This window comes from Thamnophis sirtalis, unplaced genomic scaffold (assembly GCF_051295495.1).
Source record: "Thamnophis sirtalis isolate CommonGarterSnake01/CBP01778 unplaced genomic scaffold, rThaSir2_p1.2 scaffold_13, whole genome shotgun sequence".
Classification (NCBI taxonomy): domain Eukaryota; kingdom Metazoa; phylum Chordata; class Lepidosauria; order Squamata; family Natricidae; genus Thamnophis; species Thamnophis sirtalis.
This window is the reverse complement of record NW_028261393.1, coordinates 12,516,466-12,532,729: the sequence shown is the minus strand read 5'-3', so window position 1 is coordinate 12,532,729 and position 16,264 is coordinate 12,516,466. Positions and strand designations below refer to the sequence as shown.

The 16,264-nt window shown below is 43.4% G+C and overlaps 2 protein-coding genes across 5 annotated transcripts in view; one reads left to right on the top strand and one right to left on the bottom strand.

The window, feature by feature from the left end:
- Window positions 1-815: 815 nt before the first annotated feature.
- XKR8 (XK related 8) lies at window positions 816-8,379 on the top strand. Of its 2 annotated transcripts, XM_087727557.1 has the most exons (4): window positions 816-1,325; window positions 3,284-3,480; window positions 4,268-5,040; window positions 8,256-8,379. In XM_087727557.1, the coding sequence occupies exons 1-3, from the start codon at window positions 1,009-1,011 to the stop codon at window positions 5,014-5,016; spliced, it is 1,263 nt and encodes a 420-aa protein (XP_087583683.1). In that variant the 5' UTR covers window positions 816-1,008; the 3' UTR covers window positions 5,017-5,040; window positions 8,256-8,379. The 2 variants fall into 2 exon arrangements, with proteins under 2 accessions (XP_087583683.1, XP_087583682.1); XM_087727556.1 differs by lacking the exon at window positions 8,256-8,379 and having other exon boundaries at window positions 4,268-6,437.
- EYA3 (EYA transcriptional coactivator and phosphatase 3) overlaps window positions 8,221-16,264 on the bottom strand; it is a 29,306-nt gene continuing 21,262 nt past the window's right edge. For all 3 annotated transcript variants that reach the window (XM_087727553.1, XM_087727555.1, XM_087727554.1), the window contains 6 exons: window positions 16,172-16,230; window positions 15,199-15,356; window positions 13,975-14,089; window positions 12,600-12,721; window positions 12,320-12,420; window positions 8,221-10,647 (listed from right to left, as the gene is read on the bottom strand). In XM_087727553.1, the coding sequence (XP_087583679.1) occupies window positions 10,567-10,647; window positions 12,320-12,420; window positions 12,600-12,721; window positions 13,975-14,089; window positions 15,199-15,356; window positions 16,172-16,230 (636 nt within the window). In that variant the 3' untranslated portion in view covers window positions 8,221-10,566. The remainder of the gene's footprint in view (window positions 10,648-12,319; window positions 12,421-12,599; window positions 12,722-13,974; window positions 14,090-15,198; window positions 15,357-16,171; window positions 16,231-16,264) is intronic.

The following is a 16,264-nucleotide window of genomic DNA, read 5'->3' as shown; positions in this document are numbered from 1 at the left end:
CTGGGTGTTTCTGTCACTCCTTGCCAAAAAAAAAAAAAAAGGTGCATGATATCACACTGCTGAATCACAAGGCCGAAGTCTAATTCAAAGATACTATTCCCGCCATCTTTTGCACCACAGCCCCATGTGCAAAAAAAATTGCCTCAATGCAAGAGGGGGGGGGTCGGATATTAACAGAAATTAACAGAATAACAGAGTTGGAAGGGACCTCAGAGGTCTTCTTGTCCAACCCCCTGCTCAGGCAGGAAACCCTAATACCATTTCAGACAAGTCATTTGCCTCAATGCAAAACCAAAAGAAAAACCCTCTGCCAAGTTTGGCGCCTGGTGCCAAGGCAACCCGGGGATTTGCAGCCGGCGTGTGAAAAGTGAAACCCAGCCTCGACGCTCCCTTTTCAGGGCGGTCCCGGCCACCCGTCTCAGGGTAAACAGACGGAGGAGGGCAGGGTCCAAGATCCCTTCCTTCCAAGGCGAGAAGGGAGGCCTGCTTCCGAGCCGGGCGGGTCACGAGGCTGCGTTTTCTCCCCATGGGTCCCGCCTCTCCCCCGGGGAAAGCAGGCCCGACTGCGGCCATGCAGCGCCCGGGACGTCCCGCTCCGAGAACCCTCCCCAGCCGTTGTCGCCGTCGAGTAGAAGCCCCGCTTTCCTCGCTCCCTCCAGGACGGAGGAGGAGGAGGAGGCGGCGAGGAAGGCGCGCGGACCGGCTCCCCGCAAGAAGGGGCGGCAGTGGTCCGTCCCGGGGCGGGGAAGGGGCGTTTGCAAGCTCGGAGGAAGGGCTGCTTCGGGGAGGGGGAGAATTAGGGGAGGAGAATCCCGACGAAGTTTCCTACTTTGCGCTTCTTTAGCGGGCAGCGGCGCTACGCGGCGCTTCACTCCTCCCAGTAGGCGAGGCGAGGCGAGGTGAGGTCCTGCAACTGCCCCGGAGGAGCCAAAGCGGGGCGTCCCCCGCCCGGAGGGGCCTCCTCCTCCGGCCCTCCCGAGGCCCTTTCCCCTGCCGTCCGACGGGACCATGGCTAGCTGCGGTCCTGGCTGCAGGCATCCCCAGCCTCCCCCGTTTCGCTTCTGGGACCTGTTCTTTGCCCTGGGGGGCACCCTCGCCTTCCTGGTGGACTTGGGGATCGACTTCTGGGTGGCGGCCGGCTACCTCCGAGACGGCCACTTCCAGTGGGGCGGGCTGGTGCTGGGGCTGCTCCTCCTCTCCTCCCTGATGACCCAGTTCTTCAGCTGGGCTTGGTTCCGGAATGACCCCGATAAGGAAGGCCTCCCGCAGCCATCCACCCGGACTTCGAGGCTGCTCCATGTCCTGCAGCTGGGCTACCTGTACAGGTAAGAGCAGCAGGGGATGCTGCTGTTCATCGACTCGGGCAATTGCAGGCAGCACACTCTTCTTCCCCTTGAGTACTTTACACAAGGTCTCTAAACAAACAGGAGTTTCCATCACACCAACCTGACTGAACTCTGGCTCCTTTTATCCACCTGCCCAACTCGCTTGTTTGGCTGGGTTTCAGAAGGATGGGTCATAAGTTGCAATGATAGCCTGGGCTGCCAAGAACCTCGCCAAAGTAAGCAAAACACGAATTAACCTCGTGGGTTAAGCGACAGGTGGCTGCACAAACAATAACGTTAGAAGCCCTTGAGGCTGTATTATGTGTGAGTTTAATTACCCAGTTTATTACACTTATCATGCATATGTCCTGGAATGAGAAGAAAAGCGAAGTCTGTTAGAATTTAGAAAAGTAGAGTTGGAAGGGACCTTGGAGGTCTTCTAGTCCAACCCCCTGCTTAGGCAGGAAACCCTGCACCACTTCAGACAATTGGATATCCAACATCTTCTTAAAAACGTCCAGTGTTGGAGCATTTACAACTTCTGGAGGCGAGTTGTTCCACTCATTAATGGTTCTAACTGTCAAGAAATTTCTCCTTAGTTCTAAGTTGCTTCTCTCCTTGATTAGTTTTCATCCATTGCTTTTTGTACCATCTCAGGTGCTTTGGAGAATAGTTTGACTCCCTCTTCTTTGTGGCAACCCCTGAGATATTAGAACACTGCTCTCATGTCACCCCAGTCCTTCTTTTCATCAGACTAGACATATCCAGTTCCAGCAACCATTCATCATATATTTCATCCTCCAGTCCTCTAATCATCTTTGTTGCTTTTCTCTGCATTCTTTCTAGAGTCTCCACATCTTTTTTATATTCTGACGACCAAAACTGTTGGGAGGTATTGCTTTTTAGGGATCGTTTAGGGTCTTCTGTTGAATGTTGTTGAATGTTTATTTTATTTATATGCCGCCCTTTTCCCCTGAAGGGGGACTCAGGGCGGCTCACAACTCAAACCAGGGAAGGGGGGATACAGACAAAATTAAAAACGACACAAAACAATACATGATTTAAAACACACAACAGTCATACCATTCGAGACGGGGGCAACGGTTCTTTAGCCCCAGGCCTGTCAGAACAGCCAGGTTTTAAGGGCTTTGCAGAAGGCCTGGAGGGTGGTGAGGGTTCGAATCTCCACGGGGAGCTCATTTCAGAGGGTCGGAGCAGCCACAGAGAAGGCTCTCCTCCGGGTAGTCGCCAGTCGACACTGGCCGGTGAATGGAATTCGGAGGAGGCCTAATCTATGGGATCTAATCGGTCTAGTGGAGGTAATTGGCAGCAGGCGGTCTCTCAAGTACCCAGGTCCAATACCATGAAGGGCTTTATAAGTGACGACTAGCGCCTTCTAGTAAAAGGTTTTGCCATGCCTCGTCCAACATCATAGAGAAAGTATTTGGTTGCTGGATGTTTTTGACCTGCCTGGCTCACTATGGTGGCACTATTGCAGGACAGATAATCCTGGACTTACAATCACAGTTGGGTATCAGACTTGCTGTGGCTAAGCCAGGTGGTTGTTAAATGAGTTCCATATGATTTTATAACCTTTTTTGGCTATGACGGTTAAGCAAATCATTACAGTTGTTAAGTAAATCGGGCTTTCCCTGTGATTTCCCTTGTCGGAAGCTGGCTGGAAATGGTGATCACGTAACCCTGGGATGCTGCAACAGTTGTAAATACATGCCAGTTGCCAAGTGCCTGAAATTTGATCACGTGACACCATGGAGATATTGCGATGGTCGTAAATGTGAGGACTGGACATACATCACTTTTTTTTCAGTGCCATTGTAACTTCAGTCACTCAACAAAAGGTTGTAAGTCAAGGACTAACCATAAATAAGTCTCTAAGAAATGTTCCCACTGCGTTCTTTCATAATTTCAAATTTTGCCTTCTGCGTTGCCTTGCACAGGTGTCTCTGTGTCCTGAAGGTTGGTTTTCAGGTATGCAACAAGGAAAATGCAACAGAAAAAGATCAGGCCTCTGCCATTTTCCTGTCACACGATGTCAGTCTCTTGCGCCTCTTTGAGGCCTTTCTGGAAAGCGCACCTCAGCTCATCCTGGTGATCTACATCATCCTACGGACCAACCAAGCTGAGATATTTCAAGGTGAGCACCAGTGGGGAGGGGCCAGTTTGGGAGTAAAGGGAGCTTCTGCCAGCATGAATCCCTGCTGTTTTCAGTAACCATTTTATTAGTCAACCACTGAGTCTCGTAGGTGAGAAGGGCAATGGAGAAATTTGATAAATAAATAAAATCCGTCGGTGGGTGTCAGCATTTTTGTTAACCAGATCTTCAGACTTTTGGGAGTTCAGGGTATGTAGAGATACAAAAACAATGTGGAAAAATAACAACTTTGTTAAATTTGTTCAGTGAATTGGAAAAGGTCGTTCAAAATCACATCAATCAAAATCCATCCATCCATCCACACACAAAGTAACAATTCAATGGAGATATTAATTTAAGATTGAATCTTCAAACTATCATCAAGCAATCAGTCCTGAGTCGAGGACTACATGTAGGTTCCTCCTTGATTTCACTGTCAATGCGTAGAGCAGGGTTGTCAAACTCACGGCCTGGGGGTGATATGCGTTATACGCTGTCCACACCCATGCCTGGTTTAGCAAAGGAGAAAAAAGTTGATACATCACATGACGATGCCATGATGATGCGAGTTTGGCACCCATGGTGTAGAGGATTGCATAATAGTGCAAAAAAAAAATAGCCAATTCACTAGAAATTATAATAATTTAAATAATTGAACGATTCCTAGGCTTCAAGGGATAGATTTTGTTGCCCTCATTCATCACCGGTACTTTGACATTTGCAATGTGTGGGAGGTTCTTCCTCAACCTGATCTCTGTTTCCATTGAATTCTCCCTTGTTTTCCTTGCAGTACTTGGGATTTGCACATCTTTTGTGTGTATCACCTGGTCCCTCTTGGATTACCACCAGGCCCTGCGCAGCTTCCTACGGGACAAACACAAGTTGGCCTTCCCGTCTTCGGTCCTCTACTTCCTGTGGAACTTCCTGTTGATGTGTCCTCGCGTTCTCTCGTTGGCGCTCTTTGCAGTAGTGTTCTCATACTACATTTTCCTCCACTTTCTAGTCATCTGGTTGGTCATGCTTCTCTGGGTCTCCTTGCAAGAGACAGACTTAATGGAACATGCCAACTTTGAGTGGTTTTATCGAGCTACAGTAGCCGTTATCCTCTATTTCTGCTGGTTCAATGTAGCTGAGGGGAAAACCCGCCACCGCTCAGCTATTTACCACACTTTCCTAATTCTGGATAGTGGCATCCTGATCGTCTCTTGGTGGTGGTACAGAATTCCCTCGAGCTGGGATTCCCAACTTTGCCCTGTACTCCTGGCTGCCCTGGTCTGTAATCCCCTTGGCATTTTCTTGAAATGCGTCTACTACAAGTGGTTTCATCCATCTGTGAAAACTGCACGCATTATAGAATTCGATGAAATAGACAGCAATGAACCTGGGAATGAAGATGTTGTTGGGTTCCGGCAAATGGTTATAAAAACCCCCATCATCAACCGTCGGACATATAGACTCTCTCAGAACTTCTTTGCTGGTTCTTTGGCAGAGGAGACTCGGAACCAACAGAATGGGACTGTCAGTGATATGTATCTATGAGACATGTTGTTTACGGCAGCCAAGGTAAGACTATAGTTGAATTAGATTCAGAAAACATTTGTACCAGTTTGCCTGCTGAATTCATGTCTGTGTTTCTTCCAGGATTAGCTGCATAAGCTAAACCAAATAAGCTAGGAAGGAAATGTTGTTATTAAGGATGAGCTTTTGCAGCTGTCTTCTTGAAGAGAATCTTTAGCAGGGGGTGGAAGATATGAAGCAACATCACCAGCAGATATGTCCAAATAGGGCCCAAGTTGAAGAATGCTAGTTAGAAATGTAGTTAGCAAATTCAGAGGTTCCTAGGTACATCACAGATGTCTCTAATTCTGGATTCTACTTGCACCTTGTTGTGGATTGCAATACTTCTCAGATCTGGTGCACTTTCAAACTTTATACCTTTAATCTTAAATTCAGGCCTTCACTTCACTGTTCTTGACTGCCCACCTGCCTGTGTTCTGATATTAGGCGAGAAAAAATTAGTTGAAATAGCCCTTGGTCACATGCTTCCCCTTTTCTTTGATGTGACCATGGAAAGGGTTCCAAAGTGTCACTTCTACTTTTAACTAGTTCTTGTCATAGTATCTGAACTATGACATCAAGGTTTCCAGTTTATCTGGAAAACCACATAATCCTTAAAGCATAAACTATAAACTGACTTTAACATATCACTTCGAAGATGAACTACAGTTTAGAATTTGGTGCTATAGTTCATGGTGCTGACACTTTTCCCGATCTCATTGAGATGAGGAAGTTCATAAACCTGGTAGTTCACTATAATTATCTATGGTTTGATATGGGGACTGATGGAAATAGAATTCCAAAATACCTGGAAGACATTATACTGTGCTTTAAGGCAACATCTGAATTACCTACAGTAGCTTCAGCCCTTCCCCTCAGTTCTGATTGATATTTTGGCCATCTGTGCCCAAATAGTTTATATTTCAAGAGTTTTGAGAGGACAGTCTTTATTCCAATTTCCACGTTATCTTGAAGGGAAGCTTAGAAAACATGCCTAACACTTCTTTGGCTCTCTTCCTATGCCATAATTTTAAAAAGTCAGTGTTAATTTAAATCTTCACAATGATTCAGATTGACTGGAATCAGCAAAAATATGTATGGCAGTGATGTGCATATTCAATTTATTCAAGCCTCCAATATAGAAGATGCAAGTTGGGAGTGGAGGGAATAGCAGAGCTGTAGGAAAGGATTTAGTATACATACTTAAACATTTAAACAAAATTCAAACCCTCTCGTTTTTCACTTCAGAAAGTGGATACACTCGTCTTAATTTCTCTCCCTCCTTCCACTAAACTGTCTCCCAGTTTATTTTTTTATATATAGTAATGCCAAATCCAGTGCAACTGTTAATTTATTGCCACTTCTGAAATGTTTAGACTGAATAAAGTATTTCAGTTCCTGTTCATCTGTGCTATTTTCACAGCGCCTACAAGGGGTTGTTAGTTAAAGGGTTAGATCCTATACAGAAAACAATGGTATTTAAATATGTTGTCCATTTTTATGTCCACCATGTTGGTTGGCCATTAAGAGCGCCATTAAGTTTTAAAGAGAAATTAGCTAGGGAAGCTTACAACTTCAAAATGGGATGCAAGTCCTGGCCAGCACAATTAATTAGCAAAGAAGAGGATACTATGACCATATTCATAGAACTGGTAAATTTTGCTCCAATGTAACAAGGCAGTTTCACAGGTGGCTCTCCAAAGGGATCAGCTAATAGGTTTACTAGCATGTCCCTTACCATAAGGCAGTGGTCTCCAACCTTGGCAACTTTAAGCTTGTGGACTTCAACTCCTGGCTGAGGAACTCTGGGAGTTGAAGTCCACAGGTCTTAAAGTTGCCAAGGTTGGAGACCACTGTCATAAGATACCTCAGATAACTGCCTTACTCTGCTCAGTGTGTCTTCTCAGTACCAAGACCTGTCAGTTAAAATGCAAATCCAAACCAAATGGCTACAGGTAACTGTTGAGAGTCCTGATAGAATTTAATGTTCAAAATCCAGTCATTTCTTTGTAGGCTAATGCATGAGGCCATCAAAAGGTCTGAAAAGCAAGCTTATTCTTACCTGTTCCTGTAGCTCAATCATATGAGATTTTATGATTTGAGTATGTTAAATATATTCTAAGTGAAGCTTAATCTAGAAGCATGGAGGATCAATATTGAATTCCCAGATCCTGCAGAATTGGCTACCTTGGCAAGAACCACCGTGACCCGACAAAAGCGCGTTGCTAAAACCGCGACGTCAATGCGCCGACAACAGCGCGTCAACAGAAGGGCAATTTACAACAGCACGTCGATAGAAGGGCGATTTAAGTTAAGGTAAGGGTTAGGTTTAGGGTTAGTGTTACATTTAGGGTTAGGGTTAGCATTATGTTTAGGGTTAGCGTTACGTTTACGGTTAGCGTTAGGTTTAGGGTTAGGTTTACAGCGCCCTTCTTTCAGCGCGTTGTCGGTGCGATTCAGCACTCATTCGTCGGCGCGGTTCAGAACTCGCAGTTTTGTCATTGCGGTTTAGTCAGGCGCGCTTTTGTCGGTTAACCAAGAACCACTGTGAGACAAATTTGAAAGGCAATAGGTCACTCATTGCTGGTGTTATCAAAGCCTTAATGTCATTTTTAAACAAATGTGATCAAATTGGACGTGTTTAATTGGGAACAAGGAAGCAGTGTCTAGAGTCTTGTTTCAGAATCTGAATCCAATTCTCGTGTGGTTTTCAGCTAAAAAGAAAATCCCACCCATCTAGCTTGTGATACCTATATTGCAAACAACATATTTGGAGGCAAAAAAAGTAAAAGGAAATAAAAGCAGAATATCTTTTCACAGGGCACACTTGGTTTCACTAAGTTCACATATGCAACTGTCTCTTAGTAATCTTGGCCTGAGGAGGCAACTTTTGCTGGGGAGAATAAGGGCAGAGCCAAGTATAAAAGCCCAAGATCCCACTAACACCACTTAAAGAGATTTAGATTTATCTTCTGATTTAGAGAACACCTTGAATAAGCCTTGTAGGTAAGGTAGGGAAAAGACCTGTGAAGCTGACAGAGCTTGATGATTTTCAGGAGATCGGCAAGAATTTCTGATCTTCACTATTTGAGAGAAATCGCAATTCCCACAGCTATCCAACCTTGAGAGCAATTCTGAGAATTTCCAGGAAAAGGAGAAAAGAAAGAAAAGAACAATTGAGGGGTTGTATAGAAAATAAAAGACTTTATTTTTTTTTCCAGTTCACAGGACAGTTGCCATTACATAGAACATGATGTTTAAGGAATCTATATAGCCATTTAATGCCCTCCAATCACTACGGTATTATAAGCGCAGCTGACACCAGGACGTTGACGGGATCCTGAGGGAGCAACTGTAATTTACTTTTGCTTAAGGCATGCAATTGCAGCTGCAGCCTATTTCTCACACTTGGTGGGAGGTGACAGCTTCCCACCTACTTCAGATGATGCATGTCCATCCATCTTTGCATTAGGGAAATAAAAACAGGCATGCTTGAAAGCTGAACAGTGGGAAGGAAGGTGGCAACACACTGGTTTCCAAATTCTACGAAGCCCCAAGAGAAAAAACAGCCAGCAAAGTCAGTGGTGCGAGAGCTGAATCAACCTTTATAAAAGTTAATGCAGAAAATGTACCATCGCCCTGAGTGGTTTAGGGAAACAAATCACGCCATGGATATTGGAGAGGAGGCGTTAATAAAGATCAGAACCGATGCCAAAAGCTTCCCACATGGTCAAAGGTGTTTCCAAAACCTGGCAAGGGGCTTCTTTCTAGGGGGAAAAAAAACCCCTCTAAACCAGTTTCCTGGGGGCTCAACATTCACTGGCTATGCTGACTGAGATTGCTTAAAAAAATAGAATTAAAAGATTAACTTTCAACACGGAAGAGGCTTTTAGGCTCCTCTTTTCCACGCAATGAACGGTTGACGTTTCCAGGACTCCAGGAAGAAGTTAAGGCACAAGAGTTATTTCCAAAGTCAAGCAGGGATCCCTCGAGGCAAATGACTTCCACGCTTTTGCTGAGAAATAAAAACCTGCAGAAAAGCGACTGAACAGAACAGGGGCTCTTTCTACTCTGTATCTGAGGTGTGGAGGGGGGGGATCTGGGAGGGAGAATATATTTTTATCCAATAAAACACTGCTAGGTCTGTCTTTTGAAGGATTTGTAAAAGACGCCAGGCAACAAGGAGGCTGGCATCTCCTTTTTTTTCTAACAACGTTGCTGCCCACCATCTGCCCCCATCAAGGTCTACCACACACTTCACATCAAAAGGAATGACCCTAACAAGGAGCCACTATTCTGGTCTGCCATTTAGTAGCATATGGGTAACTTCCATTTCTGTTTACTATTTCAACAGCTTCCAGGTTGACAATTGAAAGAAAGGGGCAGGGGAGGGCAGCTAGAAGTTGCAGGGGGTGCAAAGTTGCTATCCAGCCAAAGCTGAGATTAAAGTACTGAAAAAAATAGGTATCACTGTCAAATGGAAATAAAACTGAAGCACCTACTGTTAAAACATTAGGCTGCTACCTTCACCGTCAACTTCTGCAAAGGAGCTGAAGAGATCTCTTTTGCCCTGGGGTTGAAATAAAAATGTTCTGCAGCGCTGTAAGCCCACCTTCACCTGCTCCTTGGCACCTTGTTGTACCCAAATCCTTGCCTCAGAAAAATTGCAGTGCAAGTAATCACAACAAAGAGGACACTATCCTTGGCGCATGGGAAGTGGGCATCTGAAGGGGACTCCTGTCATGGACTGGCAGGGTTGCCATCTCGGCTCTAAGAACAGGAGCTTTCTTGTAACCCAATTATGCAGGTGCTGAAAAGAGGAGACATTTGGACTCTAGAGTTGTCCTCACTTAAAAATATATATTATATGCTAGTCAAGTGGGTATATTTGCTGGAAAAAGAATCGGGGGAAAGCCATGGTGCCTCAAGGGAATGGTTGGATATTTTCAGTCCCTGGCTTACTAGGAAAGAATAAAGCTCCCCTTCATCCAACACACCTTATTTTATTATTTTCCCCCTCCACCCCCACCCCCCACATATAAACAGTGCTATTTCTGAGCTTTGCAAGGAAGGAGACATGCCTGGACCCCTTTCTGTAAAAGAAATTTTTTAAAAAATCCATTTGTCTTCCTTTCCAACTTAACAGCTTGAAAAAAGTCTGCAAGGGGCAAAAGTATTCTACAAAACTGTACTGCTTTTCTCTTCTTTAGTATAATACCACAGAGGACTGCACAGGGAGAAAGGCCTTTGCTGCTGGAGATTCTGCACCTGGAAGTTTCCCAAAGTTCCCTTTTCTGCCAAAAAACCCCCCTAAAAACCCACAGAGAACCATTCGAGCACCAGAGCTGCATTGCCAAGGCTTTTGTCGGCTCTCCCGGGAAAGCAGCGATGGGGAGAAGAACCTCCTGCTGTACACTTCCATTGGCTGCATTTCTTTGTCTGGGATGAAAGAAAAAAGTCCCCAGACTGGTTCCTGTTTAAGCCACGAGGTGACTGTTGGGAGCAGGGCCAAGATGCTTCGTGCCCAGGTCCTCACAGAAAGTCTAATTCGAGGGCCTGGTGAAGGGACACCAGATCCGCATGATTTGTGATTCTCCAGAACGGCATGTTGTGCTGTAAAAAAAGAGAAACTGTATGGTGAGGAATGGGGCTCTCTCTGGCAAGGGGGACAGGGTGGGCTGCAAAGGAAGGCTTTTTCTGCACAAAGGGGGGCACAGTGAGTGGTATGAAATTCTGCACGCTGGTTCTCCCCCCCCTTCTTTTTTGGTCTGTGTGGAGAGACTTTGTAATTTTAGGGAAGTTGCGCTACAATTTACAGCAACTGTTGCTGGAGGAGTGTGATGTACTTTGGATTCCCAGGATGGAGGGGATGCATTGCAGAGTAGCAAGAGACAGCAAAGTTTAGTGTGGGAGGAAGAGTTAAGGCGACTCTTCCCTACCAAGTCTCAGTATTTAATGGTGCAAGTTGTCTGTTTTAGTTTGTCCATGGGTGGGGAACAATAAGGGAATTAATACCGTGTTTCCCCGAAAATAAGACAGGTTCTTATTTTCTTTTGACCCCCCAAATAAGCGCTTGGGCTTATTTTTTGAGAGGTCTTATTATTTTTGAGGTGCAGGTGGTGGTGAGTGTGGTCACCTCATGGCTGCTGCTGTGCTGCAGTATTTTCGGGAAGGGCTTATATTAGCACATACGCTCAAAAGCCCAATTAGGCATTATGCGGGGAGGTCTAATTATCGAGGAAACAGGGTAGGACACTGACAATGTTACCTAGTCTGGAAATGAAACACCTGCAAGAAAACCACCAAACTCAGAGAGCATCAAAGATCCTGCAGTTTAACCCTGAGCTACAAATATCCTCTTCTATCAGTAATCAAGATGGACAGTGGTTAGTATTTATATGTATTTATATGTTACGGTGTAGGTATATACATATTTATGTATATAACAGCATGTCTATATGTGTGTTACGTATGTGTCCACTTTTGGGCGCAGAAAACAGAATTTCATTTTTAATGTGTGCCAGTGCGCCCACAGGAAAGAAAATGACAATAAAAGTTATATTAACTTAATGATTGCTTAGAAGAACCTCAGTGTGTCTTTCAGAGTTTTTGGAGCCTAATAAGGAGTTCCAATGTTGAGAAAAAAAATTCATTTTGGAGGGATGGGGGCACACAAAACTTTCAGATCCCAGGCTACCTATCCTTCTGTTATTATTTATCAACATTGTTATCATCATCACTAGATCCAATTGTCCTTCTGGAAGCTCAAGATTCTCTGCTCATTCTTAGTGCATATCAACCCAGTGAAATAAATTATGTATGACTAGATTATGACTAGCCCAATCTTAGCTGCTTGGTCCACGCGGACTTGAATTTGGGTTTCCCCAACCAAGTGCAACAGATTAGCCACCACATTCAGCTTTCTTCATGCAGCAAGAATACATGCCCATAATCTGAATGGTGCTGACTAATATGGGCAAATGTTAATACTTACTTTCTGAGAGTTGGAGTCACCCAAGAAAGCAAAGTTTAACAGCCCCATCAGTCATGAAGGTACACTATACTGCCAAAAGTATTTGCTCACCCATCCACATAATCAGATTTAGTCGTGAGCGAATACTTTTGGCAATATAGTGTATTTTCAGATCTATGGATGTACCTGGGTGAGGGGTGGCCGAGGCCTTAGATAGCTCTGAAGCAGTAGCTGCAGTCAAAGAGCTGGCAGAAACGGACAACAGACCATCCTGGGTGCTAAGAGGAGAAAAAGAATGAAGCCCACAGTCACCTGCTTGGCTGCCAATTCTTCATCACGGCCATCTCCAATCACCACGTAGGTGACCTTCTTTCCAAATCGAGAGATAATTCGTTCAAAACAGCTCTCTTTACCTGCCAGGAAGGGACACGTATCTTTGTGATTAAAACAAAGAAATACTTGATTCTGATGATTTCACACTTTGATGTCAGTCTCTCTCTCTCTCCCTCCCTCCCTCTCTCTTTCCATATTCAATTTGCATCCAATGGGAATTCCTAACACCACCTAGAGGAATTTGATGTCATTCACTTACCTATTTTTGTAGCACTATAAATATTCTCAATGGGGAACACTTCCCCAAGTCCATAAAGCAGGACTTTGGCCAGAGCTGGCACTAGCTGAGTGGTGGTTATCAGGACATTCACACAATTTTTTCTAGAGAAAAACAAGAGGGAGGAAAAGAAGATATCTGTGGGACATGTATATTTGCCTTCTTTCGTAAAAGATCTGTTTACACAAATGACAAAAAATATATATCTCCAAACCGACGTCTAGACGCAACGGGAAAAGAATAACAAAAAGGGAAGCTCAATTTAAATCTCCTATGCAGCAATGGCCACAATTAGTCATGGCCGGAGGCCAGTGTTTGAGAATTCTTAATCATGAATGAAGAGCAGGTACACCTACTGCTTCTCCTTGCAAAGCCTGGAGGTTTGAAAATTTTAGACAATGTGATAGGCTAACCTGGAATTCTGGTTTGAACTTTTAATAAGCTATGAACAAACTAGAGCTGGCTCACTAGAGCAGAGTCCTAAATAGCTATTCCAGAATTGTTCCAAGAAGAACAAATGAGAGTGTATCACCACAGGGGTCATCCAAGTTTATATTAACATTCTAAACAATTCTGGCTTAATCTTGCTCAGATGTGACCTTTAGGTTTGGGTGCCCAGTTACAAGGTTCTCCACTGAGACATGATGTTGTGGCCCACCACAGCCAGCGGAGCTGGTGGCAGACTCAGACAGTGAGGAATTTGGGGAGGAACATGGGCCAGTCCTGGCGTCTGGGGAAGCCTCTGATGAGGGCCAGGGCCATCTAACAGTTATCAGCTGCCTTCGGAGTTGGGTATCAGTGGGGCAGAAGAACATCTGGAGCCTGTTCCTGATGTGTGCATGCGCAGAGCTGCCAGGAGAAGGAACAGCTAAGGAACAAGGGTTGACTCGGGAGTAAAGCCACAGGTGGATGGTGAATGCCCCCCCCCCCCAATAGGGAATAAAGAGGAGTGAAAGGAGAGGGGAGTTTGCAGGAGACAATTAGTTCAGTTCATTAGGGTGAAGATATGTTCCTGACTTCTTGCCAAGTAATTGCTGTTACAGTGTGGCACTTGGAAGCTGTCGGCCTGGCAATTCTCCAAGCTTGATAAAGGTCTGTAGTTGTGAAATCTCATAAAGACTGTTTGCCAGGATTTTTGATGGAGAGGAATTCCCTTTAACCAAAATAAAAGAGGTATTATTGGGACGAGGAGTCTTCTTCATGATCTTGAGAAGCCTAGGTCACCTGACCACATCTTTAGAATTCAGGTTGGACGTTTCTAACACTATTCTGTTTATGAGACAGTTCCTCACACACCAATGTGGTAGCAGGCACTGTACCAGAACTATTCTGCTACAGGGGAGTCTCATTTTTGTACCTGGACTGAATGAGCAAGAGGGATTTTAATGCTGTTCCCAACCAAGAATCTGTTAACACTTCTATATCTTCCCTTAATCGCTGTAGTGCTTCTTTTTTCTCAGGACTGAGGAGAGCTAGAGAGGGGAAAAAAAACAAATGAAGTTAATCAGGAAATAGAAATGTTATTAGTCTCATTGACCAACTTTGTGATTTCTGCATTCAATAAATTGGGATTATTTTTCCAATTCAGAGATGTCTTTATGAAAACAGCAGAAAGTAAATTTTCACATAATCAATCAGACCATCAAGTTTTAAAATATTTTCTTTTCCAAACTGTCTTTCTGCGGCAAGTCAAAATCACGTTCAGATTCATAAACAGATGCATATAAAACATCTCCTATTACTCCAGTCAGCCTTATCCTTCTCTTAAAAAAATCTTTTGTGAAATGCATGACATATGAATAGGGCTAGTTGTAGAAGTAGGGGATATATATTTTTACCACAGGGAGAAAATAACATTTATAAAAAAAAGAGGATAGTTTTGGTGTGGTTAAAAAGCACTGTGTGAAAGTAAATCCTCTGAAGGCACTTCACAAAAAATGGAAATCTGCATTTCCTGGACAGATCTGTGATGTGTAAACTTCGATTCCCAGAATTCTATAGCCAGAGCAAAGCCACGGGGAGTCCTTTGGGAGCATACTCAATCAAAGAGCCGACAAGAACTGTGCTGAGAAAGATTTTATTTTATTTTATTTATCTATATTTCATGTTTCTAGACTACCATCTTCCTCAAGGAGAAGTTACACCAAGGTTGTGATATATCTCTTGGTTGCAATCCAGATGACTGTGTATGTCAAGTGTGAACATTTCAATGCAGTTACCCCAATGCTAATAACCTTTCAATAGGTTATTGAAGTCCTGCCAAAATTGGATGGTCTGATTTGAATAAAACAGTTCAGCTGAAATCTACATAGACAGGTCTGATTGGGATAAACTGTAGTAGGGGTGATATACTGACACGTACTTTGTATTTGTATTTTATTCTTTTTATTTAATTTGCTTTTTTATTCCATTTGTCTTATGTGTTTTATATTTTGTATTTTGATATGGCCAATTGGCTAATCAACAATAAAGTCATTGTTGGCTGGCTGATTCTGGTTCTTTCCAAAAGCTTAATAATTTTTAACAGAAGAGTCAATCTTGCCTGGGTAGGAACAGTGTAAAAAACCCTACTGGTACTCACCAACAACATTGTTTTTGTATTTATCATAGACCTCGCGTACTTTCCGGTAGCGAAATGCCAGCTTCCTCATCCAATCCACTCCTCCCTGGACTCCTGTTGAACCATGATTGGCATTACTTCCTGAACCGCTGAAGCCATCAGTGGAAAAATTGTAGTTGCTGGAATAGAAAAGGAAGGCTTTGGATTAGATGGATCTCACAAACTGGATTTCAACAGTTATTGTTCAAATATTCTAGATTGCTTGCCCTACTTTCAGGGGATATCCTTAGCTTAAACTAGAGTGGATAAAAATCAATGATTTTTTAAAAAAATCAAAACAATCAATTTTTTTTAAATTTAAATCAGATTTTTTTAATGTTTATCAAATGTATTTCAATAAAATGCTTTTGGAGTGAAAATCTATCTAAAGATAGTTTTCTATTTAAGAACCTTAATAATTTAGTTTATTCAGCATGAAATGAAGCTTAGTTATATAGCGCGAGGCTGTGTATTCTGCAATATTGGGACTGTTGGTGAGTCAACAGCGGGACAGAGGAGGAGCCGCTGTAGAACAGAGATGATAGTTGCTCTTTAAAAATTAGGATTTAAATTGAGCTGATTTAAATCAAGCCTTTTTACTGGTGATTTAAATCGTGATTTAAATCGACTTGATATAAATCAAATCTACCCTGGCTTGAACAAATCACTTTCTATATTTAGCATCCTGCTGAATTCTTTGTATGTTAAGCATTGCCTTGGTCTGCCGATCAAATGCTTTCAGGCTCTAGAATGCCCTTATTCACAAGGAAGAATTAGCTGTTGCTGAATGCTGATGGTTACTCTGCTAGCCTTCCTTCCCTTTTTAGAAGGAAAATCCAAAAGTCATACCAAAGAACAGTATTTCAATTTGTAAATATTCAACATTGATAATATTTTTTCTTTGGCATTATATATGAATATCAATATTGTCCATATTAATCCCTCAGATCCAAACCTTAAATCCTGGCCATTGTCATCTGATACAACATCTTCTACATGTACTTGGTCACATTCCTGCAATGAAAGAAAGAAATCTATGATGCCCAGT